This window comes from Drosophila melanogaster, chromosome X, assembly GCF_000001215.4.
Source record: "Drosophila melanogaster chromosome X".
Classification (NCBI taxonomy): Eukaryota; Metazoa; Arthropoda; class Insecta; order Diptera; family Drosophilidae; genus Drosophila; species Drosophila melanogaster.
This window is the reverse complement of record NC_004354.4, coordinates 14,472,204-14,496,134: the sequence shown is the minus strand read 5'-3', so window position 1 is coordinate 14,496,134 and position 23,931 is coordinate 14,472,204. Positions and strand designations below refer to the sequence as shown.

Genomic DNA, 23,931 nt, shown 5'->3' with positions numbered 1-23,931 from the left:
CAAAGGAAACCTTTATAGAGTTGTTCGCCGGGCCGATCGACTGCGGCTTTCGCTTTCAACTTGTGACAAATTCATATATAATTTGATTTGATGGCTCTTCAGGCAGCACGACAACAAAGCATATGACACGACAGTTGATGCTCAGATCTCGGATTTCAGCTTTCCAGCTTCCCCAGCTGAAACCCCAAAAAAAAAAAAAAAAAAACATAACCAAAACCAAAGCCAAAAAAAGTCATCGAAAGTTACGGGGGCCGCCAATGTTGAACCAAATCGAAGCACGGGGTTTTATATTATTTTATTGTTCGGTTCGATTGGTCTGACAGCTTGATTGGCAAAACTCAGCTGAAAACTCCCACGCAGTCAGATTCAGATTCAGATTCAAAATTCAAATTTCGAATTTTAAAATTTCTGGCTGTTGTCACATTTCTTTCGTTTGGCAGCGAAATCAATTCGAATTCAGCCGCGGACTTTTGCCACCTGCAGCTGCAGCCTTTTTCAACTTTTACTTTTCCACTTCATCTCGGCCTGTTAATTGCTTCATCTGCCATGAAGCCATCCCATCCCAAAGTTATTTTCCCAGACTCACGGAAGCGGTCGCTTATGTAAAATTAATAAGACATAAAATAAATTTCGAATTATGCGCATAAAACAAAGATCAGAAAGGGTTTGAGTTCGTTTTTTTTTTTCGTTTCGAATTGTTAATCGTTTAAAGCGAAACGCGGAAAGCAAAGTAAAAGTGTTTCATTTTGATTGGATGCGAGTTGCTAATATACCTTTTGGATATTTGGCCATTATGCTAATGGATGGCGAGTGCAGAAAACACATTCTGGAAGATTAAACTATTTCAAAATCCCGATCTGTATCTTATACCATCCCCGACTACTTTCACCAGCGATAATCTCGGTGCAGCAGCGAAAGTCCCTTTGCATGTCGGTCGAAACTGCCGAAGTGGCTCCCAAATGTAATTTAATTTAATTAACTGGCAACTACAGCTGCTTTTGACCAGTGAATTGAGCCCGGTTTAAGTCTGGCCAAGAGCAATTTGAATGCAGCTGATGAAAGTGAGCATAAAATGGGAGCCCTTTAGAAAACAAAACAAATATGAATTGTACATTTCCACTGCCCTTTGCATTCATTTTCATTTTCGTTTTCATTTCAATGTTGATTTCCATTTGCACTTGCAACTGACTCGAGTATCTGAGTATCTGTCAGTACGTGTATCTCGTTATGTGCTTGTCGTCCGTCGCTCTGCGTTGATTATCTTGTAAATTTGTTGCACGTTTTTTGATGCAAATCCGCTTGTCATGTCTCTCCAAACACACACAAAAAATTACACAAGTGATGTCATCACCTGCTGCAGATGTTGATATGCTGATGCAGATACATCCCTATAGAGATACAAATGCGTACTTGTAGATAACAAGATGGATGGGCCTCCCTCTATTTAGATCTCACGCACGCAGTGTCACAATTTTCGGCGAGGGAAAGGTAAAATGTCCAATATGTAGGCCAGTCAGCTGAACAATTTGTATCTGTACCTGGAGATGTACATGGGCAAATTTTCAATTCGTTGGGCAAAAAGCTGTGAGATGGCTGTAAGCATATCAATTTTAATGGGCTAGATGATTAATATGTTAGTCTATGTTTTGAATATATATCTTAGATACTATATTTTACAATATTTTTCTATTCGCTTCCGCATATTCAGTGCATCTGCGGCCATGTATCTCAATTTGTGAGTTTAGCGCCGCACACCCAAAAAGAAAACCATAAAAACAAAAGAACAGTGCAACAACCGCTGCAAGCCACATTGGTTTTCAGATGGAAAAATAATCGAATTAAAAAGTTTTGAAGGTTTATAAATTTATTAGTTTAAATTATTGCAGATTATTTTTTAGTTGTACGATGTGTGTACGTGAGCTCTATAAAAAATGTTGACAATCAATTTTATCTTAGCACCAGATTTTTTTTTTAGGTCCAGTGTGCGCTGGCGATCGAGCGCGTATCTGACAGATACATATGACGTAACCGCAGACGAGGTCTTACTTTTACCACGCGCGCGTCATCGGCATTTCCCTCTCTCATCTCCCATCGGCTCACGGCATATTTATTGGTTTTCGTTTCGCTGGAATTTATCTCACTCTCTCCCCTTTTTTTCTGTGTTTTGAATGAGTATCTTGAAGTTCGTGTTCGTCTTGCAGGTAAACAGGTCACTTCTGCTTCTTACACGACGACCACTTTCCAGTCCGCGATGAGTGACCTCAATTAAACGCCCGCCACGCCCAGTTACCGCACCTCTGCCCCGCCAGCCCCCCCCTTCAACACGCCGTCCCGCCTCGTTTGCCTACCTGTTACCACCTGCGATTGCACGCCCATTGTCGACTGACCACAAAAATGGATGCCGCAACTGAAATTCCTTTCTGGCCAATTCAGAAATGGTGAAAGGGGCCACTTGTTGGGGGCATGGAAATGGGCATGGTCCACAAGGTATAAGCCAAATTAAACTCGTAAACAATGCACGGCGATGTAATGGCCATCGAAAAACCATTTTGTTTTGTATAAAATATTTATTTGTGGGCGCTTTGATTTATATGCCGGCTAAAAACCAATTGGCCACCGCCAAAATGCAATGGTAACAATCGTAACTTCCGCCGCACACTTCCATAATTGAACGTGTGAATGGCGATTAGTAATATAGTTCTAAAATTTCGAATTAATTTGTATGAAAATTACAAAGTTTTTAGAGAATTAAAGCATTAAATTTCGCACTTTAATAGCCAAATTGCAAAACGAAACTTTTGATAACCTTTCTGCTGGTCTACTTCAACTTATAGCATTTTAGTTACAAACTTCGGTATATAAACAGGCTAAAATCCATACACTTAGAGATATATCACTTTAAAATTAATTTTAATCTTAATTTTAATTTTTTGTCATTTTTTGCAAGACAAGAGAAACAAGGAAAAATGTGTAAATAATACATTTAATTGAATAGAATTAAACCACAAATAGTAGAAATGTTTCACTTTCAAAACGAAACACAATTAACAAAGTTACGGATTTCAGAAATATTGTTTTCGCGTACCTTTCCATAAAAACTACTAATTTAGAATGAACATAGTTTTTATAATAACATAAACAAACTTCTGTCAAAAAACTCAGTTCGCATTAATTATGTTATGTGTCGTCGTGGAAAATTTATTATTACAACGTGAATATTTTGTTTATTAGATATATTGTATGTTGCCGAACGAGTGCTGTGGCCGTTGTTATTCTTAATAATATTATTATTGTTATTTTTGTTGCTCTAGCTGCTTTTTGTTGTTGCTGCCTATGTTTTGTGGCACAAAACCAATATTTGCGCTCTGTGAAGTTCTTCTCGAATGTGTTGATGGTGCCACTGATGTGTTTGTTTATGTTTGTGCTATATTTGCCCAAGTTATTTGCAGACAAAATGTAAAAGTGCCAATATTTAAAGGAAATAATATGTTAACGGTTGTTGGGCTTTCGAACGAAATTATATTTTGAATAAAGCAGATGGCTCATAAATTCATTTAAAAATTTACGATAATCTAACAAGCGAAAAGAGCTGTAATTAAATTGTATCCCCAATAAATTGAATTCCATCTGCGCTCAGTGGGGTTCATTATTAAGGTCATGAAAAATAAGGCGAATCCGGAGCAATGCAGGGCATTCATTTAATATATACAGAATGCCTGCAGCTGTAGATAAGCTGTAAACTGAGAACTGGGAAATGCGACTCCACACTCACATAGTTTTTCCGAGAGCGGAGAAAAGAAAACGCCAACGCTTCTCTGCGGAAAATATGCAAATTAGCTTTATTATTTGACAGTTTCTATAAAATGCAAAAGCCACAAAAGGCAGAACAGCAGCTACAACTTCATCAACGTCAATGAAAACTTTTAGGAACGTTGGGGGAGTCGTTAGCTTGTCGTCCATCCAAGTGTTTTGCCGACCAGACCCGCTCCGCCACGCCCCATTTCCCTGCCCATTCCCATTCGCATTTTCCCGGAAAATGGCACCCACATCGCTCTGGCTTATATGACAAACTGAAATGCAATAAACAAGTTGACAACTCTGACAATTTGGACAAGAGAAACATGTTAAATGCTGGGAATTATGACAAGAGACGAGGAGTCGAATCCAGGATGAGCAGTCACAGTCAAAGTCAGGAGCAGGACCAGGACCAGGACCAGGACCAGGATCAACATTGAGCGGGGGATGGACGGCAGCCAGGGTAGCCTGGGGTTGAGGGGAAAATGGCCAAATGAGAGCAAACAAACAAACGGCATAAAGAATAAGTAATAAGCATGCAAATGCGTCAAGAGAGCAACTCTCCAGATGCAAAAGATACAAAAGCTCGGTTACTGCGGCATGAGCTTGCCATGGTATCTCATGGATACGATATACTTTTTCGGCTTAATTACTTTGAGGAAGGAAGCCAGTTAGTTGCCCGGCTCTGGGGACCCCTCTTCAAGTATCCAAGTATCTAAGTATCTGCCAAGGGAACTGCCCAACCATAAAGGGAATAGATACTAGATACTCGTTCTAGGTCACTGTTTGTTTCGACAAGCTTGCAGTGCACCAGTCTTAAGACTAATCAAATGTCAGTTTTTAGCTGAGTTCTGTTCGCAAATATGATTTGTTCTTGTCCTGGGCTCTGACAACTTCGCAGATAGACATAGACACTAACTAATAGTAATTATGTCAGAGAACGCCTTGGTTTAAATATTTGAAATATATTTAAATGCACTTTATATTATAGTCATGGACTATATAATTCTGTGATTTTATTATCGCTTTCGTTGAAATAGCCTGTGCTGCAACTTTTAATTTTCACTCACATCTCTGAAACTTCTTCTTTTTTCGAGTTCCTCAAGTTTCCTCGTTGATTGCCGTACAAAAATGTGGCAACAAACAGAAATTCGCTTCAGATACAAGATACTAGATACACATGGATATGACATCACATGGGTGCCTTTTACGGCCACCGATAACAAAGAAAGTTGTGCTAAATTTCGTTGCCTTTGGGTGCGGGAATTTATTTTCAACTTGGGTCAAATTGATTTGGCAAAATTTAGAGGAGCTCTCGAGTATCTGCGCGATTGCAGGGCCAACAAAAATTATTACGACCGGCGACTAAATAATTTTATTTGCCCACTATTGTTGCCTGATTTGTTTGTTGTTTATTGCGCTGCTGTTCACTGCTGCTGGCATTACAAAGTCAACAACAATGAAATTGACCAACGAGCGGTGTTGTCATTGTCATCAATGTTGTTGCCATGCTTCTGCCTGCCACCGCCATGGGCAATATTTTGTTAGGCTTTTAATTGTTTGCTCCCATTGTGGGGCGGCCAATAAAATGATGCAAAACTCTGTCGCACAATCGATAGGCGGGCAAAAAATCAGACGTTTCGATGGCAGTTGCATAAGCAACGCAGCGGGTTAAGCTGCGGGTTAAGAAACCCACTTAACGCTGCTGGCCAGAGAACAAATCAATCTTAAGATCTATCTATTTACGTATGCAACTTTTGAAAAACATAACATTGCATGGCGTTTTTTAAGCTTTTGAATTAATGTAGCCATTGAATTATGTGGAAGCGTCAGGTATTTTTTTTCATGCGTAGCCAGTTGTAACATCTTGCAGTTCACTTACTTAGGAATTATGAAACGCCGCACCCCAAACTCTTTTCCCCATTATCGTTAGGGAGCTGGTCCGCTGATTACCAGCGCTTTTCTCTTGACCAATTAAACAACAAACAAGCAAAATGAGGCGAGGTCCGATGGATAAACATCTAACAAGCGAATCTCTTTCGTTTTTCTTTCGGCTTAGCCTCTTTTCCCAGTTCAGTGTTTGTACATATTTTCAGGTCTAATCCCGGACATCATCAGATCAGCAGGGCCTCGTTTTATGCAACCCCTGGTTTTCTTGTTGATCCGATCACGCCCAAGTGTTAAGTGGCCCATTGTGGGTAAATTGCATCATGGGGTTCAGTTTTGAGTTAATTCGGATTGAGCAACCAGGGGAAACGAAAATATGAGCACTTGCACTTGAATTGCTGTTGTCTCCTGTTGAATTTTGCCGTAGTTTTTAGTATTTCTGATGTTGCAACTGCAGCCGGAACATCTCTCGGTATTTGCATTTCAATTATGCACTGTGGCCACGGCCAAGCACACGAGGGGATTGGGGGGGGGGGGGCTACGAAGACCCCGAGCAAGAGCAAGACCAAGACCAAGTCTAAACACACAACAGGTAGACAAACAAAACAGTTGCTGGGAAAGCGTGTCGAGATATCCGTGGGGTAATGGCGATGGCGATGGCGATGGGTACTGGGGATTTCGTATCTCGAATTTAGGGTTTGGAATGGGGAACTGGGGACCGAGATTGGGGCTACGATGCAGCATCCCAGAGTCAATAGATGTAGGCAATGCGAAATTTGCATACACTGACCTTGATGATTTCGAGATGGCCCCTCTTCCGAGTCGCATTTCCATACCGGTAAGTAGTAGTGGAGTTGGCCAAAAGTCAGGATTACTATGACTCGGACTTTCGCAAGTACCAAAGGAACCCTATATCAGGGCTTAAAGTATTCTGGACAAAGCGTTTGCTTATATGAAAGTTGTAAGCATCTTATAGACACCTTAAGGTACCAAACATTTTGCTCGTCATGGCTTTCTAAGTTTATCAAAGAGATAACAATATATATGCCAAGATGATCCGATAACTTACTTGAACCTTTAGCAAGGGCATTTGTTGGGCGAAAGGTGCGGAAGTGCCTTGAGATGATAAAATATTTGCGTACGCAAAAATGTGGCAAGGAAAGTGGGGACACGGGGCGTATTAGTGTTGGGATTGGGGTTTTCATAGTCGCAAGTCGTAAGTCCCAAGTCCATTGCTGATCCGAAGACATCGCCTGCAGCTTGTGTGTGCCAGTGTGTGTGTAAATAAATAAGCATAAATATAGTTGAGTACTTGTGTAATTACGGCAAATGTTATTTGATTTTGGCACCCCGTGCCACAACACACGCCCCACTTTACCGCTCTCCACGCCGCCGGAAAACCAACCATTGAAGACCGAAAAAACCGCAGTTGCGTGCTCCAAATGATAGTGGGAAATGCTGGATGTGGATGTCGGATGGAGGATGGGTGATTTTTGTGATGGTATATGGCACATGGTGGGGCAGAGGCGACCTGGGAGCCCACTGGCTGATATTTGCACATTTCGAGAGCGCTGTTGCTGCTGTTTGCACTTTCGCCCAAATGCCAACACAACCGAACAGCAACAGCGACAGAAAACGATGCGAAAACCGAGCAAAATAATAATAAAAGCAAAATAAAATTCGCATATGGCTGCCGCTTCTTGGGCAACTCACAATCTACTGCCCCATTATCCACCCAGCGCAGCACTCGGCCGACACAGAGAAAAAAAAAAAAAAAAAACGATACTGGCGATCATTGGGATCAGGCGAAAAATGCTTCTTCTAAGGAGGTTAAGTACATATGATTTTAAATGTCTTCTATATCTATCTATCGATTTCATAATGCTAATAACCGATCTCCTAACAATATTTCTTTAAAAGCTTATTGCATGTGATCTTAAATATGTTAGCATATATTTATATTGTCTCCTTATAAAATTTTTCTTCAAATTTATATATTTCATAATGGGATGTATTTAGGTTTTTAAACCACCAACTCTTTCCAATGACTCTCTTATTTTTGTTATTTATCTTATTGATTCCTATTTAATAGTCGCAAAAGAGGTATGGTGTATGCTTTCTTCTGACCTTCTCTCCTAAAAACATAAATGCGTGTTTTTTTTTAGTGATTCTGGTCTGAATGCGACAGCTTTCGTACTGCATGCATGCAGAGCAAACAAACAAGCTTATGACATATCAAACACAAAGCATACAGCGCATAATCAGCTGCTCGATGCTGGGCTCGATGCCAAGCTGGTGCGGCTCTCAAAACTTTCCATGACAGCCATGTTCCGCTGAAAAGGAGGCGGGGCACAGTGGGACCAGAAGATCATTTCAGCAAGCAAAAAAATCGACGTTTCAAGGGATTCTGCGGTATATACATACGCTGGAGCTGAATAACTATTCAAAGCGAACTTACTCTCTTATGAAATAACTTATTAAATATAGGCTGAATTATATTACTCCAATTTGCAAAAGTAATTTGAGGTACTTATATGATTTATATATAATATTATGATTAAGTTTACAATACACCTTCGACCTCACATTCCAGTGTGCCGAGGCTGGCTGTTTCGTGGATAAGAATGGATGGTGGTGCTGGGAGCAAACAGAATGCCGCACGTCCGGTGTGTGGCAACTGCAACTGCAACACCCCCACCACCGCCAGCGAAAGGAAGTCCTTGTTTGGGGCTATTTGTGTGATGCATTTGTTTTCGAATTTCTGCAAAGTTCACGGCGGAGCGGGAAAATGCGTGGCTAATTAACCAGACGTCGCAGCCAAAGGCAATCCGATTATGCCAATATGTAGGCCAAATGTTGTGTTGCCTTGGAAAATGTTCAATTAATTTACAGCATTGGTAGTAAGCAATGAAGAAGGGATTAGCCTTTCAAGAGAAACGTTAACCGAATATCAATGATTTCTTTGATTAAACTTAATTATAAATATTTGTTGTTTTCGTACAGTAAATAGATTAAATTATTAGAAAGTCATTAAATGTATTATTGTAAATGTTTAACTTATCTTTTGGCCAATTAAATAGATTTTTAACAGTCCAATCAAGCGACGTAATGATGTGAACAATATGGGAAACCCTTCCGATAATGAGTACATAATTGGCAATAATTATTTAAAACTTTCGATCCTCGCCGGCATTGTATTATCCCCGCTGACCCCTCCATGGGATACCGAACTCAGCCACGCCCCTGTTCAGCAGCTCGCCCCGGGGGATCATCTCGCATTGACGGCTTGATTGCCTCTTGAACTGCCGAGTGTCCATCAATGTGGCCAGACAACTACCTGTCTACCTGATTAGATAATAACCAACGACCCAACGAATGCGGACACTATCGGAGGTGTTGACCCCCAAAAGTATCCCCTCGATGCCCTAACGACTCCGCCCATGCTGTTGATTTTGGATAGCCGCTAATCGAAAGCAATGCGTGCAATGAAACCCATTTGAGCCATTTGAGAAGCTGAAAAGGGCGCCTCGAGGCGTTGGCCAGCTAACAGTGAAAGTTAATTGAACACACGGCCGAAATGAAATGAAAAACACGGCCAAAACAACTGGCTACCGTTGGATTTCACGTTGAAATCGAAATCGAAATTGAAGTTGAAGGCAAAGCACTTGAGTGATCAACGATGGCAGGTGACAGACTCCGCCGTAGGGAAAATCGCCGGATGACATAAGCGGGACAAGTGCGCGACTTCCACGAATTGCGAACCCGGAAAATGTATTATATACATACATCTTAGCCATCACTGAAGTGGCGACACTTTTTTTTTTTGTTTTGGGACCCTTTTTGCATTCAACAAGCCTTTATTTGTTTTGCGTTGATGGTGAACAGTGGTCCTAGTCCTAGTTTAAATACTTTTGAATATTAATTAAGAAATCAATTTGTAACTGCATGACTGATGATTTTGGCATACATTATTATACCTTTATTATATGAATTTCAATTAAATTGTTACCTGTCTAGTGCCGACCTACAGTGCAAGGTAAATAATGGTTGAAAATATCCGAAAAAGTGGTAAACAAAAATCACTGCTACTATCGCAGGTAAACACCATAATTTAAAAATCAGCTAAGCACTGTTAAAACATAAGTGTGCTCACAGGTAGTTACACAGTTTCGGGGAATTAAGTTTTGGCCATTGCGCAATTTTTAAATGCCCCTAAATTGTAAGGTACATCTGTGTCAAAAAATCTTGTGTAGGAAAAAAGAAGCAACTTTAAATAGTGTGCAATGATAACAATTTAATTAAGTGCTCAATGTAATAAAATATATTTTTTTGAACTTATAGACTTGATAATAAAGTTTATTTGTGAATTGAATTAAGAAATGTGATGGTTCACTTTTAAGCCAATAGTTAATGGCTTAATATGACTTAATGGGCTTACCGTGCTGCTATTTTCAAATACTTGAGCAAATTATGTTTACATAATTTGGAATATTATTTTAATTAAATAATTTGCATCTTAATAAATCCTAAATGCTTTCTCTGAACACTTTGGCGATCGATCGGTTGGCACTCCTCCATCTGAAGATCTCAATGGTTGGGCACATTTTGCGCAATGGGTGAAAGTCGAAGAGGGCCAAGACACTTGCTGTACGGCAGATGTGCGTTTCTTTTGGCCATTTCGAAGTCAGTCAAAAGCCGTACGCTTTGGATTTTCGGACATGGCCAGCTGCATAATGCGGTGTTCATATCTTCGACTTTTGGGGCTGAGATGGGATTTTCTTGGGGGCTGGTGCCGTCCGCTTCCGACTATAGCTTTAACACCTCTCGGCGATTAATATGGTAATTTATGGCCGTCGCGGCAACGCAACATAAATCTGCAGCCACCTCGAATTTTGGCTGGGAAATGTGCTTACGCCACATGAGCACGGAATTGGGAGTGGTTTCTACTACCATTTCCACATCGAAATCCACGCCCACTCCCACAACCACTTCGACTTACCCAATCGTTCTAAAAGGCGTACTCAAGTGTCATAATGAGGAATCCACGCAGTCCGCCCACTCCGCCCACTTTTTCCGGCCTGGAAAAGCTTTATTGCGAATGCAAATGAGATGCGTGCGCCCAAATTGAAATGGCAAATGTTGACAGCGCCAACACAGCGCCCGAAAATTCAAAGTTAATCAACGAGATATTTATGTAGGAAATGTTTGGCGAGGATGCGTTAACTATGCGAATGCCAAGGAATCACCATCCATGAATACTCGACTACACGCCAGGTTGGATCAATAGGCTGCAGGAGTCAAGTCAGTTAGTCACTAGCTTACGGCTTACATGCGGGGCCATCTCAATTATGGGGCTGATCAATAAGTTTGCCACTTGGCTTTCGGTTATGTGTTTTAAGCGAACAAAGATGGAGAAAAAATAAATAATCAATATAGGGCAAAGCTAAATTCTGAAGATTGTCAGATATAATATAATATTTAGACTATTTCCTAACCAAATATATATCTTAAAATATTCAAAAAGTGCTTTAGAGCTAACTACGAAGTAATTAGAAAGTTAAAATAAAATTCTAGTAAATTCCTTCCAAACACACTGCGTATGTACAATACTTTTCAAGCCCACCTCGTGCGATTTCTTTGCCAAAAAAGTGCCAACTGCTGGGCCCGGCATAAACATATTTATGAATTTTCTGTTCTGCATTGCGTTTTTTGATTGTCATAAGTACGAATATGAATGGGAATCCTGCAGAGGAGAAGGGCTATGGAATCCCCGAAGACGAGTCTCATTTGCATTGGCACTGGGAACAAAGATGGAGGCTGCAGAATGGATGGGGCTGGGGCTGATTAACATAAAATTAAGCGTTCGAAAGGCATGCGGCAAATGGGGTTTCGGAATCCGGAATGTGGGGAGTTGGGTTGAGTGGAAATGTAAGTTCCGGAATTGGGGGTGAGGATCCGGATTCAAATTGGAGTTGGAGTCGTTGTCGTAGTGCTGGGCACAGGCTGATAAGCCGAGGCGCGGCGATAAGCGCATTTAATTAGCATTAATTAAAGCGAATTGCGAGACTCTGGCTGGGGCACAAAACTAACTAACAGCAGCTAGAGAAATAAACAGAAATAAACTGGAATAAATAGGGCCCAAAAGCCGCGGGGCTTTGTAGAGGAGGAAGCATCAGAGAGTTGTGAAAGTGAGCCAATGGAAATGGAAATGGCAATTGTACTTGGCAATCAATGGTTTTTGGAGCACGGCACGCGGCATGACAAATTGCGAATCGCTTTAGCTTGGCCTCCATCTGTCTCCATCGCCATGTCCGTCTCCAATCTCCATCCCACTGGGTGTCGCCCTCGAGAAGCAAGCGGATGCCGCGTAGCCGAGATGCTGGGACACTGGGAAGCCGGAGCTCAAGTCGTCGATACACGGTAACGTCAAGTGTCATAGCAACAGGGCACAGTGGGTCTAGAGTGGTTGAAACTGTGTGGTAATGTCAAAGCCAATCTTCCATATTAAACGAAACATTTAAATTAAAAAAGACTGTAGATTTTGTATTACAAAATTACAAAAATACCGAAAGTTTTTTTTTTTTGCATATGATAATGATGATAATAAACTAACTTTCATATCTGTTATACATAAAGATATTTCTTTGTATGAACTGTGATATAGTATCTTATTATATTTCAATGATATTTTGGCAGGCACCTGCTAGATCGTTCGAACCTCGCTTTCCCATCGATTTCGTACCACTGTGCGTCTGTGGGAGAATGAAAGACAGCGAGAAGAAAGCGGATTGCGTAATACCTGCGTCATGACATAAAGCCGGTGGCCCCAGCGATGAATGAGATGCGGAGAAAGGGAAATGGGTGGCCGAAACGGGCGGCGAGGGGGAAGAATGAGGCAGCGGGAAGACTGGGACTGGACCCGCATAATTGTGCGGTTACACTTGAAGCCAAGTTAAGGGCTATCTCTCTCTCTCTCTCTCTCTCTCTCTATCTCTCTATCTCTCTTGTTTTGAGACTGTCTGAGAAACTGAAAACGAAACCGAAAATGTGGGCGAGGCCTAGGCGCAGCAGCTCCAAAAAATAAATATAAAAAAAAAAAACAACATAAAATCAACAACAGCATCAGCAGCGACGAATACACCTCATGCCGTTGGAATGCAATTTCACTTCTTTAAATATTTTACCAATTGTTTCAGTGCGTGCCTGTGGATCCGCGTCTCGGATCCGAGTCTTCGGCTTGGATTGGATATGGTTCGGAGGGATCAGGTTGGGGTTCGGATGCAGGTTCAGGTACAGGTACAGATACAGATACAAATACAGTTACTAGTGCAGTGGGAGGTGCGTTGGTTAATGATTTCAATTAAATTATAAACACACTATTCTTCACCATTTAATCCGGGAAAAGAATGGGCTTTGTGTTTGAGCAAACGTAATTAATGTTGTAAAAACGATACAGTTTCAATTTTGCATCCATTATTTAAAATGATTAAATTGTCAAGCAAATTATTGACGGTCGATAAGTTTGGTTAATGCCAAACTTGACAGCTCGTTTTTACAATGCAATCAACTGGAATGACCGTTTACTATAAAATAGTTTTACCATGGTTTATGGCAAATTGCGATGAACACGATTTATTGCAAAGGGTATATTTATTAGTTTCAAAAGAAATGCAAGAAATTTGAATCTCTTCGTAAGATTGATTCAACAGTTTGATATGGAAATGAAGTACCATGTAAGTTGACTAAATTTGGTAACCGAAAGATGCACCTACGTTGGTGCAAGACACTTAATAAAGAAAGTAATTTAGGCCACTTAGTAAAAAAAAAAATGTCAATAGAAAGTTATATTTCCTTTCCTAATTTTTAATTGGTAAGCACTCAAATAGATATGTATAAGTATATATTTTATTAAAATTTAAATATCCAACTATTTCATAGAGAATTGGCACTTCGGCTTAGGAGGCTCCTGTGGCAATAGCAGTTTGTCTTCGCTTTTTTGGACCCTTATCACCATCGAGCTGGAGGGCTCTTTCCAATGAACCCATTTAGAGCCCGAAACGAAAGTAGCCATCAACGCAAGACTCGAGGAAGTAAAAGCGCAAATAATTGCGACCGACCAAAAAACAAAAACTATACCTATGTACATTCATATATATATTTATATACCCACACAATCTTGCGGGCACCAATAGATATGTACATATATATTTATATTTTCGAGTATATACGTAAGGGGATATTTTAAATGTGTAATGACAAAAGCAACAGCGGGCAACAGATGCGGCCGAAAAATATTGCCACTTAGTTGAATGTTGCTGGTTGCAGTTGTTGTTGCTGCATGTTGCTGCTGTTTGCTGCTGTTGCTGTTGTTGCTGCTGCAACTGGTCACATGCTGGCCATGCGGCACCCGCAAGATGCAACAGCAGGAAGTCCAAACTTGGCAGCGGCAGCAACTGTGAAGTAACCTGGCTAGGAGGGAAGAGGGTCACCAGTCGCCAAATGGATGGCGTCTGGCGACTTGCGACTGGGTTGTGCGAATATTCGGATTTCATGCATACACTTACAGGGGGTATATTCAACTGAAGACAGCCTTGCTATTGCAGCGTCAATATAACTTGCCACCTTGGGATTTTTAGGGCGTTCTTCTAAGCGGAAGAACTGAAAGTCCGGAATCTGCAAGAGATAATACATTTTCAGCTTTTGTGGCAGGGTATTTTAAAGTTTGAAGTCTTCAGTTTAGAGCTCCTTTCTGGTTTTCAACTGCAGTCCGTCAATAAGGGAGAAAGAGTGGATTCCCATTTTCATTCCCCAATTCGAGAAAGCCAGCGCGTTTCTTTCCCGTTTTCTGGGTTTTTGTTTTGGCTGGAGAGTCTTGAGATAGCCATGACGATCATGGCGATGATGTTGATGATGCTGCTGGGATGCAGATGCCGATGAGGATGGGGATGACGACGATGCTGATGATGATGAAGATGGAGATGCTGACGATGGTGTGTCTGCCGCTGGGGCGAAATACAAAGTCAGAGAAAAGAGTGGCCCAAGAAATGCAAATGAAAGCGAAATCGAGTCACGCGAAGGCCGCACATCTCCAGCTCCATCTCCAGTTCCCCCAGAAGACGCTGAAATACCCCTTTGTTCGCCAAGATGAAAACTTGATCTCTCTGGCGGCTGCAACTTCTTCAACAAGTTGAGAGCCGTAGCACTTTTATGACTCAACTTTGTGGAAAGCAAAGGGGGCAAAACCTAATAAAAAACCAAAAAAAAAAAAAAAAAATCAGTTCCACTATCGGACATTGTGGCAAGTGTGTTGACATTGTTCTACTGCCGGTTGGCCCATTAAAGCGACTCATGAATACCGCAGAGCTCTTGATTTTGCAACCCAGAGAATCTGGCATGACTTTCGCAGACGACGCGACTATTAAGTAATATGAAATGGAAATTATGTAAATACCATACCATACATATTAATCGAAATAGAAATGGAATCGTATGAATTTCACATCCAATTTTGAATTGGATAGAAAACACAAGCCGCAGTTGTAAACGAAGTTAAAAATCTTATAAATATATTATAAATGCAGTGTGTCTTGGAAACATCTACATTTATTTTGTTAGGTAGACTTCATCATAGAGAGTTGATTTAAAAAACATTAAAGTGTAAAGAAAAATGTATAGGAAAATGCAACATTTTTCCAAACAAAAACCAATTGAAAAGCAAATAAATACAAGTATTGGTCCAACCCATTTGCAACTCATGATGAAACTCCCTTGTTTTCCTGACTAACACTTGGCGATCATGAGGAAGCGTTCGTTTGGGAAACCCATTAACTTAGTCATGTTTACATTGGTCAAGAGCCCCAGACTGAGCCACTCGAAAATCACCACTCAAGTCGGTGTTCAAGGCAAGGCTCTGAACTTTGACAAGGATCCTCAACTTCGACTTGCAAAAAATGACACTTGGCATCGCGGCACTGCGATGACGACGATTTCGATGATGATGGTGATGATGGGGCGGCGGTCTTGCCCCATGTAGCAAGGTTGCTCCCAGCGCTTCGATGCCAAGGTATCGATGTGAAAATGTTGCAAAACTGGTCGCGAGAGAGGGAAAAAGCTCTCAGCTTCAGTTCCAGCTTCTTCTGTCCCTTAAGACTCGGCACCTTGCTCTGGGTTTATGAAATTTCTTCACTTTCGGTTTCGATTCGAACTGGGGGACTCGGATATTCCGATTCCGATTCGGATTTGGATTCGGACTCGGAATGGGAATCGGTTTCGGTTTCGGTTTCGGTTTCTACAGCGGCTGCGCGGCGGCAGCGACGTCGACGTTTGGCCGGGCTATTACCTATATGAGCTGGCGTTATCATCTGAGCGGCAGCATTTTCAACTCGCGACTGACAAGCAGCGGTCGCCGTCGCCGATCCGTTGTCGAGAGATCAGATCCGAGATCTGAGTTTAAAGGAGATCCCCAAGCGATCCGTACCGATTCGAACCGTTCCGAACCGATCCCGTGATCCGTTTCGTGAGTGCCGCGATTTATTTGCATTTTTTTTCCAATTTTTTTTTTTTACGAGCTACGGATCCTTTTTGTGTGCAGTGCCTTCAACAATCGAATTGAAACAACAACATTTTTTGTTCGAGTGCTTTTGTGCCGAGAATAACCCACGAGGATAAGCAGCTGGCATGGTAAAGAATCGCTTTTCTAATTGGACTCGAGTGCAAAGGATTACGGAAGAAACTCAAACACAAGCCCAATTAGGAGTAGAGACTATGGGACTTGAGGGAAATGCCAGCGAAAGTAAAAGTTATCCGACCCCTTGGGTGCCAAATAGATTTCCCAAAACTTTGGAAAAAATCCAAGTGCACGGAAAACAATTTAGGATATTTAAATGGGCAGATTATTGTGATACAAACTTTGCCAAAGGAAATTGTAACTCTCACATTAAAAGAATAATGAAGAATAATAGTAAATGGTGCATGTAAATAGATTTAAGTATTGTTCGAAAATTAGATAAGCCGGTAAAATCGAAATCCTATAGCTTCGGTGCAAATAGACCTTTGTTTTTTTTTTTTTTTCGTTGGGCACGCCTGCGCCTTGGCCCTTTGACCTTGTGACACGACCTCTGCTAATTGATGAGGGTTACCCCGGGTTGGTCCAAACGAAAATTGATGCAGGACACGGATTGCCTGGCAAATCCTGGCCCAGATTATTCATTTGCTGGCAGAAGACGGTCGGAAGCTGGCCCTCCTGTCTCCGGACATAATTTATTCATTATCGAAATTGATTCATAAATAATTTCGCATTCACATTTGCCCGCTGTTGTGGGGCGCTGTGGTGGGGGAAATTTAATTAACGGAGATTACGATTCTCGACTTTTGGGAACAGAACAGGCAGCTGTGGCCAAAAACTTAGGTCCCCGTCCTCCCACCCGGCAACCCTTTTGGCATTCCGGAATCGCTTCCCGGCTGAACTTTTGCCTCGTTTTCTGGCCCCTTCATCTTCGAACTAAATTTACGTCTTCTCAGCGAGAGTGAAAGTTTTGCCGGCCCGTCTGTTTGTTTATATGTTGTTTTTTTTTTTTTGTTGCTGTTGCTGTTGCTATAGCCGGGGTTTTATTTGTTTGCCGTCTGCCGTTGTTGTCAATTGTTTAGCATCAATAACAAATATTTGTGGGCTATGCTAATGAACAGAAATCGAACACGCCGGCCAAAGAAAGCGGTGACTGAAGAAGTGACCGCTCGCAAAAACGGTGACCAGTGACAGGTGGTCGATTGTGGGTCACATATACATATGGTGATGAGATGGAAAAAAAATAGCCTTCTAGGCTTTAAAATTTTTTAAAACATTTACTCGCATTGCATTTAATATGATTGTGAAATAGTTTAAATGCCGAATTAAGCCATACTTAAATCGCTTAATACCCATTTGTCAAAATGGATAATTTTTCAATTTTTTGCTAAATGAATCCAATACTTTACATTCGAACTGCATTTCTAAGCCCAACTGTACATATGCGACCAAGTGGCTTAGTGACTCGAATACGGGACTGATGAAAAGCGATCCACAATGGAATTGAGTTGCAAGTGGTGGCCACATGCGGGTCACTTCACACGGTTCACAGACAATGGGCAACGGGGCAACTCCCCCGTCTCTCCCTCAACACCTTCGGCAAACAGACGCCCATGCCCAGCACACCATTACCAGCACCCCCTTTAATTGTTTGCCATTTCTTTTATAATGTATTTTCATTATGCGGCGCATAATTTCACTGCCAACATTTGTGACACCTACTCATCCCCACGAAGCGAACCTCACAGATACGCAGATACATGGAAAAAATAGAGATACACCCGGAGCCAAGTGAAAGTTACCTTTTCGGCGCGGCTCTTTTTTATTTGTATTTTTTTTTTTTTGTATCTTCTTCTCCGTTTCGACCGCTTATGACATTTTAACGCCGCCGCTGGCCAAAAAGTAAAAAAAAAAAAAAATAAAATAAAAAAACCCAAAAAGCGAAAAGAAGTAACAACACATTTTGTGGCTCATTGTGGTACTCGTATTCAATGCGCATCGCTGACCATTGAGGTGCACTTTTCCATTTCCAAAGATTGCTGATTGCCCGCATTATGCAATCCAGAAAGAGACGATGCGATCATGGCAAATGGCATAATAACTTGGCTATTACACTTGGCTAGTGGTTGGATGACGCTGGTTTGGTTCTTTTGAAGTCGGTTTTTTTCATCTTAAGCAGTTGAGCACGGTATTTGCATAAGAGAATTTCGTATATATGTGAGGTCAAGTGGAATTATCGAACTTAAATGAATAGCACATGTAATAGAATTTAAAAACTTCGACACTTAGGTTGCAAAAATTAAATAGATACATTTAAGATATTAGCGAAACAAATAATGTTATTAAACAAAAAGATAGTTATATAAATCCCAGAAATCTTTAACACAAACACAAACTTATCTAACTAAATCGTTAATAAAAAAGTCGTATTTACAAAATGCATGATTCATTCACTCATCTTCATGATACCTTCACCTCTTACGTAACGAAACCATCACTTTCTTATATAAGGGCATTCCAGCTTCGTCACCTTTTTGCGGTCGATCCGCGTGCCTTTTGCTACATTTATTGGCATTACAAGCGGCTAAATCGCGTGTTGTGCGTGGAATTTTGAAAGAAGCGCCGTTTTGATATCGTTTTTCTTTGGCCCGTTTTGATTGGCTTATTTGCTATTGTTGTTAAACATAAAACCAATTAAATACCCCTTTCCATTCCGACTTGGCCAATGGTTATTTTCGGTTATTTCGTTGATTCTGTTTTGGCTTTTCAGTTGTTTGTTATTTTGTTACATATTTAACTGACACAAAGTCGCCACTCGCCTGCTGAATTATTGATGATCACGTTGAGCGGCGACATCCATAAGGAAAGTAATGATGATGATGATGATCATAATGACGATGGTGGCAAGTCTGGCCGGGTTATGTTTTAATTAGAGCGTAATACGCCAACGTTTTCTGCGCAACCGCAATGCCAATTACACCACGCAACAAACTTGGCCTTAATGGATTAATTAGCGCCTCCGACGTTGGCCAAAAAATAATTCATGAGAAATGTTTTACGGCTCTCGAGTATTTAGCAATGTATTTGAAGTTTCGTTGGGATAATTATTATAAAGTTGTGTGCAATAATAATATTAATTATATGACACTCTATAGCATTTCTATGTGTCATGTCAAATTTGGCAATAAAATTGTTAAGCGATTGTCAAAGTTCAACTATTAAATTCAAATGTAAATGTTATATTACTACTTTAAATGTTATTATACAACCCAACCTTGCTGCACAGTGTTTTCCGAGAGTCAAGTAAATCGAGGCGGGTCGTAGGTTTGCAAATTAGCGCATATAATGGTTACATACTTGGGCATGGGGTTGGCATTAGGGTGACCCACACACACACACACAGAGACACACACACTGTCACCAGCTAACGGAAAACGACACCTGGCTGAAATGGCGAGCGAATTGAGGGGACCTGTGAGCCGCGGCCTGTGACCCATGACCTCTGACAAGCCTTGACAAGTTGCCGGCGGCCAAAAAGGTCACTGAGACAGCTAACAAATGGGTAGTGGTTAAAAGGGGTTGAGGCCGGATGATGGCTGAGATGGTTGAGATGGCCGAGATGGATGGCAACTGGAGACACTTTGTGCGGATGTCACTCAATGAATACTACGATGACTAACCCGTCATATTACAACTCTTTCTGTTGCAATCATTTGTTACATTTATGAAAAAAAATTGGCTGGACATAAAGTAACTTCAACAAGCTGAAGTTTAGATACCCTTGCAGTTATAAGATACTTTTAAGACTAGATAGAGACTTTATTCAGAATCACATTCAATTGCAATTTGTACGCTTACGATGGACCATCTTTTTTTTGCGAGTTTTGTAAACTTGATTTTCTGAGTTAAGTTTTTTATGGCTTGGCTCCCTCGAGGAGATTAACTTCCGGTCCAATCGCTCGGGGCTAGCTATTTTCCCGCCAGATGCTATCTTGACAAATGACTGACCCACATTTACCGCTACTTTCGCCCGCAGATGCTGCTCCGCCTGACTTTGCTGACCGCCTGCTGCCTCTGCGCCGCCCAGGCGGTGTTGCACGGCAAGGATGTGAAGCGCCGCGAGGCAGGATTCGACACATACGGTCCGCCGCCACGCCCAGCCCCCCAGTACGGCCCACCGCCACAGCAGCAGCACGTGCCCCACCGGGAATACGGCGTGCCGCAGCAGATTCCCTTCAGGGAGTACGGTCCGCCGTCCATCAAATACGGCCCACCCAAGCTGAACTTCCTGGGAGGCGGCGGAGGAGGCGGTGGTGGCGGTAGCTCGCTGCACGAGCAGATCAAGACCCACTTCGGAGTGCCCAAGCCCTTCTATGGACCCCCGCACATCCAGCACAAGCCGGCACAGCAGTACGGTCCACCACCACCGAAGCCTGCACCACAATACGGTCCACCCCCGCAGCCTGCCCCACAGTATGGTCCACCACCACCGAAGCCGGCGCCTCAGTATGGTCCACCACCAACACAGTACGGTCCACCGCCGCCATTGAAGATCCAGCACCGCCCGGCTCCACAATACGGACCACCGAAGCTTCAGTACGGTCCACCACCACCACCGCAGCTGTTGCCCTCGCCACATGCCGCACCACTCTTCAAGCCCGCCCACCAGCCAGCCACCTCGTACGGACCACCTGCCTCCGGACCGCTGAATCTGCCGCCCAAGCAGATCTTCGATGCCCCGCCACCGAACTACGGACCACCACCACTGCCTGTGTCCCTGCCCGGCAACGGAAACGGACCAGCCGCAACGATTATCCTGACGGGCGGACACTCCAGGCCAAGTGGACCCAGTGGTCCCGGACCAGTGAAGCAGGTGCAGATCCAGATCGACTCCTCGGGACACACACACAGTGTTAGCGGTTCACAGGCTCCATTCCACACGGCCTGCGATGGCTGGAAACCGATCCCGGCGCCAGTGGGAGCCTACGTGGAGCAGAACCACATCGAAACGCAGGGTGGCTATAGCCAGGTGGCCCAAGGACATGGCGGATCCTCCTTTGGAACGCAATACAGCTTGGGCGGTGGTACCACTGGTAGCGGCAGTGGTGGCAGCATCATCGACGGACTCACTGACGAACAGCTCGTGGCGGTGGCCCTTCAGGGTGGCGGCGATGGAGCCAATGTGATCACCGGACCAGGAGGCAACTCCATTGAAGCGGAAGCCTTGCAGGTGAGTTTGAGCCCAACTGGCTGGGCTGGCCCTTTAACTCTACCTTATCTCATTTTAACACCACTTTACTCACAGGCCGCCATTGGTTCCCTGGATGATTCGTATTCCAAGCCTCCTTCGGATTCCTTCGCTCCCGGATCTGTGCACGCCCAGAAGTACCAGACTATCGGACACTCTGGACCTCCACCACCACCACCAAGTGGTAACTATGGACCTCCACCACCACCACCCAGTGGTAACTATGGACCTCCTCCACCACCACCCAGTGGAAACTACGGACCTCCACCACCACCTAGTGGAAACTACGGACCTCCACCACCACCCAGTGGCAACTATGGACCGCCACCACCACCAAGTGGTAATTACGGACCTCCACCACCCCAGTTTGCAGCCCTCACCAGCAGCAGCAGCCATGCGCACTCGCAATCGCAATCCAATGTGAACATCCAGTATGGAGCACCATCTGGCAATCCCCAGCCCTTCCCGCAGCACGGCGCCGGTCAACCCAACAAGCCGGTGGCCTATCGTCCACCCGTGCCCGCCGGTCTCCTGGAGTCCATTGGAGCCACCGTCCAGCATCTGGATCAGTTCGGTGTAAAGCCACAGCAGCAACCGCAGACCTATATTCCCCCAGCGGCCAATGAGATTCCCGTTTCCGGATCAGCGACACAGCCACTGCCTTCTCCACAGGCCCTGTACCAGCCACCACCACCACCACCATCTGCGCCCCAATTGAGCCTGCAGCAGCAGCTGCCTGCCCCACAGCCTGGTCCCGCCTTTGTCCACCAGAAGCAGTTCGGACCACCGGGACCACCACCACCACCGGAGCCCCAGTATCTGCCACCACCACCACCACTGGCCAATGTGCGTCCCCTGGGACCACCACCACCACCAACTCAACAGTACTTGCCCGCCGCTCCATCCGGACCACTCTTCTACCAACAGCAACAGCAGCAGCAGCAGCATCACCACCACTCGGAGAACAGCTACAGCGCCTCACAGTTCCACTCCCAAGGACTTCCATTGCCGCAACAGGCTCCCCGCTTCAATTTGCAGCAGGTGCAGCAGCAGCAGCAGCCTATCATCGTGCACGATTGCGGTCACGGTCCGAATCTGGTGAGCAGCAATGGCTACCAGGTGCAGCAGCAACAGCAACTGCAGCAGCAACAGCAGTTTGTGCAGCAGCACTTTGGCAGCGTTTCCGCCGCATCCGCCGGTGCCTACAATGCCATCTCGCAGAGCATCCCAGTGGCGGAACAGCACACCCAGCAATTGGTCACCGGGCCGGCGGACAGCTATGGTCCACCGCCATCTGGAAATGACCTGGACTACGATCACACCGGATATGCATCGCAAAAGAACTCCGTGGCAGCACTGCCCGATGGCACCGATCCCCACCAGCTGCCCGGTTTGGATGGACTCGATGTTCTGTCCGCCCAGAAGTCGCAGAGCATCCAGCTGAATGGACAACAGCCGACGCAGAACTTCCAAGTGCAGTTCGGCGGTTCCCTGAACAATGCTCCTGGTGTCGCCCACGGCGATGCCAATCACGAGGAGATCCTGTCGCAGGGTTTGCTGCAGTCCATCCTCACGGCCATCGAGCAGCCCAACCAGCAGCAGCAGCAGCAGAACCTTCCCCAGAACCACAAGGCCCAAAGCCGCTCCGATGAGCACAATGATCACGAACACGATCTGGACCAGGAGCAGGCCAACGGCGAGGAAAAGGACGAGGAGCAGGAGCAGTCGATCAGCTCCTCGAATCGCGTGGAGGTGCGCGTCCTGCCGGACGAGGAGGAGACCCCCGCCGAAGTCAAGGAGATCGAACCGATCGTGGTCAACGAGGAGGAGGCCAAGCATTAGTCAGTCACTAGTTAGCATCGAACTCATCAGCGCCGCTTGAACCTATTTATTGCTGCCTCATCATCATCAACTAAGAGCTAAGAGCTGAGAGCTTAGAGCTCCATCTGTCCCCCAGTTGCCATAAAGTGAAAGTCCAGGGGACAGGGGGGCATCCATTAAAACAAACAAAGAAAGAAAACAAAATAAAAAAAAAGACAACAAACGCACACACACAAAGAGAACCAAGAAGCTAACATGCGGATCGACGAGGGTATGCCCCGCCGCGTGAAAAGTGCCTTTTCATGCTCGCAGCTCGTGTATAAAAGTTATTTAAAATAAATAATTAATTTATTATAGCATTGTATTGTATTTTATGCTTTAAACAATAAATAAATATGTATGTATTACAAAGAAAAAGCGCTGTGCTACTCGCAGAGAAAAGCCGCCGGCGACTGCAAGTCATCCAAAATCCAAAAGTTGAAGCGTCAGTCAATGGCATGCAAAAAGGCGAAAAACTGCATGACGACCCAAGGCAAATGAACTGGGTGGCCGGATAAGGGGGTGTGGCTGTCTTCGAAAAGCCGACAAAGAGCTAAGCAAAACAAACACTTACAAG

The 23,931-nt window shown here is 43.7% G+C and overlaps 1 protein-coding gene across 1 annotated transcript; it reads left to right on the top strand.

Moving 5' to 3' along the window:
• Nucleotides 1–16,048: 16,048 nt before the first annotated feature.
• Nucleotides 16,049–23,727, top strand: CG9411 (uncharacterized protein). The gene is made up of 3 exons (NM_132734.3): nucleotides 16,049–16,362; nucleotides 20,283–21,476; nucleotides 21,552–23,727. The coding sequence occupies exons 1-3, from the start codon at nucleotides 16,360–16,362 to the stop codon at nucleotides 23,334–23,336; spliced, it is 2,982 nt and encodes a 993-aa protein (NP_572962.1). The 5' UTR covers nucleotides 16,049–16,359; the 3' UTR covers nucleotides 23,337–23,727.
• Nucleotides 23,728–23,931: the final 204 nt, after the last annotated feature.

What these genes read in the sequence shown, in the direction of transcription:
- CG9411 (NM_132734.3), top strand. An exon ending in TTGAAGCGGAAGCCTTGCAG is followed by an intron (nt 21,477 to 21,551) that starts GTGAGTTTGAGC and finishes CTTTACTCACAG; the next exon opens with GCCGCCATTGGTTCCCTGGA.